General features: G+C 37.8%; 1 protein-coding gene across 1 annotated transcript in view; it reads left to right on the top strand.

The window, feature by feature from the left end:
• Positions 1 to 71: 71 nt before the first annotated feature.
• LOC106949877 (uncharacterized) overlaps positions 72 to 1957 on the top strand; it is a 5632-nt gene continuing 3746 nt past the window's right edge. Inside the window, exons 1-6 of the mRNA XM_015036417.1 lie at positions 72 to 144; positions 380 to 554; positions 734 to 772; positions 1075 to 1350; positions 1449 to 1724; positions 1813 to 1886. Coding sequence (XP_014891903.1) covers positions 425 to 554; positions 734 to 772; positions 1075 to 1350; positions 1449 to 1724; positions 1813 to 1886 — 795 coding nt within the window. The 5' untranslated portion in view covers positions 72 to 144; positions 380 to 424. The remainder of the gene's footprint in view (positions 145 to 379; positions 555 to 733; positions 773 to 1074; positions 1351 to 1448; positions 1725 to 1812; positions 1887 to 1957) is intronic.

The raw sequence follows: 1957 nt of genomic DNA, 5'->3' as shown, positions 1-1957 counted from the left end.
ATTTGTTTTTCATCATTGTTATATTTCCTTAATAACTTCTCGTCTCTTTGCTCTAATCAAACCACCTCAGATCCTGTGAAGAAGCCTAAAGTAAACGCAACATGTCAGGATGGAAACGTGAAGTTTCACTGCTTTCTTGGTCCAGTGAGTATTTATTTTCACATCTTCTTAACCAAAAAAACCACAAGACTCATAATTAGTCCATTAAACCAGTTATTTCCGTCTCACGTGGCCCTGTCAAAGTAAAAAGTCAGAGTGAATCATTGCGATGTGGTGCAGTTAGGCCCTGCTGAGGGTGAGGCTGCTCCTGGACAGCTTGTCTCCGTTTTGAATGTTTTTCTTGACCTATTTGTTGTCTTTTGTTTCTATTTTCCTCCAGCAACCTACGGACGTGGAGCATGAGTGGCTCCGGAACGGAGCCAAGATGGAGGAAAACGGTTTGACTTTTGAGACCAAAGCATCAGAAACTCAAGACGACAAATTTGTCTGCAAAGTTTTCAATGAAGTCAGCTCTGAACCCAGTGAGCCTGTCGCTCACAGCTGTGCTAAAATAGGTAAGTGTGTTTGTGGTATCCGCAGGACGATGGGCTCCATTGTAACCGCCGCTTGAAACAAATCATTTCTTTAGAAAAAATGATGTTGATTATAAGTGCTCATGAGAAAATAATAATTATTATTTACTGATCATCGTTAAAGCGTATTTCTTTTTTTCCTGTGTTTTAATCTATCCCAGATCTTCCCAGTGTCTGGGATCTTATTGGTGGTGGAGGAGGTACGTATTTAAAACCCTCGAAATTCATTTTTTGACTTTAAAAATAGCTTTAGTGCTTTAGGTCTTTGAATTAAATCTAAACTTAAGTCATATTTTGGCTTGCAAATTGTTTCCGTACTCTTAAAGTTCAGCTGTTTTGTTTGTATTTTTACAATTTTCTTAGAAATTAACACCAACTTTTACCACTTAGTATAGCACTGATTGCTATGAGTTACAGGTGAACTGTGAGGTCAGGTACCATCTTCTCTTAACCAGCTCGTCTTCTTCTGTTTATTTATTTTTTTTGTCTTTCTGATCCAAAGGTTGTGATCGGTTTGCTGCAGTGGGTGGAAGCTTCATTGTTCCTCTGGGATACCGACTAAAACCTACCGATACTCTGAAGTGGAAGCTAAATGGCAGCATAATATTTAATAAAAAACCAGGAAGGATATCTGTTGGGACAGAAAGTGACATTAATGCAGACGGATCCCTTAAACTGGTGAACCTGAGGGAGAACCAAGCAGGACTTTACACCTCTGATGTTTTTGACGAAAATGGAAAATTACAGACCCTAAAGAGCACAAACCTATGTCTACTGGGTAGGTACAAAATGTCTTTTAATTTCATATTATTTATCTATTTTGATAATTTTCTTTGTTTCCTCATTAAAACTGACTGGTTTCTTTTTCATCCACAGATTGTGACCAGTTCGCTGCAGCAGACAGAAACTTTGTTGTTCCTCTGGGACACCAACTAAAACCCACTGATTCTTTGAAGTGGGAGTTTAATGGAAATATGTTATTTTATAAAAGATCAGAAGAGGTAGTTATTGGTAAAACAGAAGATATAAATGAAGATGGTTCCCTCAAACTGATCAATCTGAAGAAGAACCAAACGGGACGCTACACCTCGGAGGTTTTTGATGAAACACGGAAAGCGCGCACCATGAAGGAAACCAATCTATGTGTGATCGGTTGGTACAAAATGTCTGATTTGTTTTTCATCATTGTTATATTTCCTTAATAACTTCTCGTCTCTTTGCTCTAATCAAACCACCTCAGATCCTGTGAAGAAGCCTAAAGTAAATATAACATGTCAGGATGGAAACATGAAGTTTCGCTGCTTTCTTGGTTCAGTGAGTATTTATTTTTCTAGAACTTATTTGCTTTAGTTAAGTTTCCAAATAGTCTTTATTTTTCTTTTCCC

Source organism: Poecilia latipinna, unplaced genomic scaffold, assembly GCF_001443285.1.
Source record: "Poecilia latipinna isolate Pla-1442-1.1 unplaced genomic scaffold, P_latipinna-1.0 Scaffold369, whole genome shotgun sequence".
Taxonomy (NCBI): domain Eukaryota; kingdom Metazoa; phylum Chordata; class Actinopteri; order Cyprinodontiformes; family Poeciliidae; genus Poecilia; species Poecilia latipinna.
Note: the sequence above shows the minus strand (reverse complement) of the source record. Positions and strands in the feature narration are given on the sequence as shown.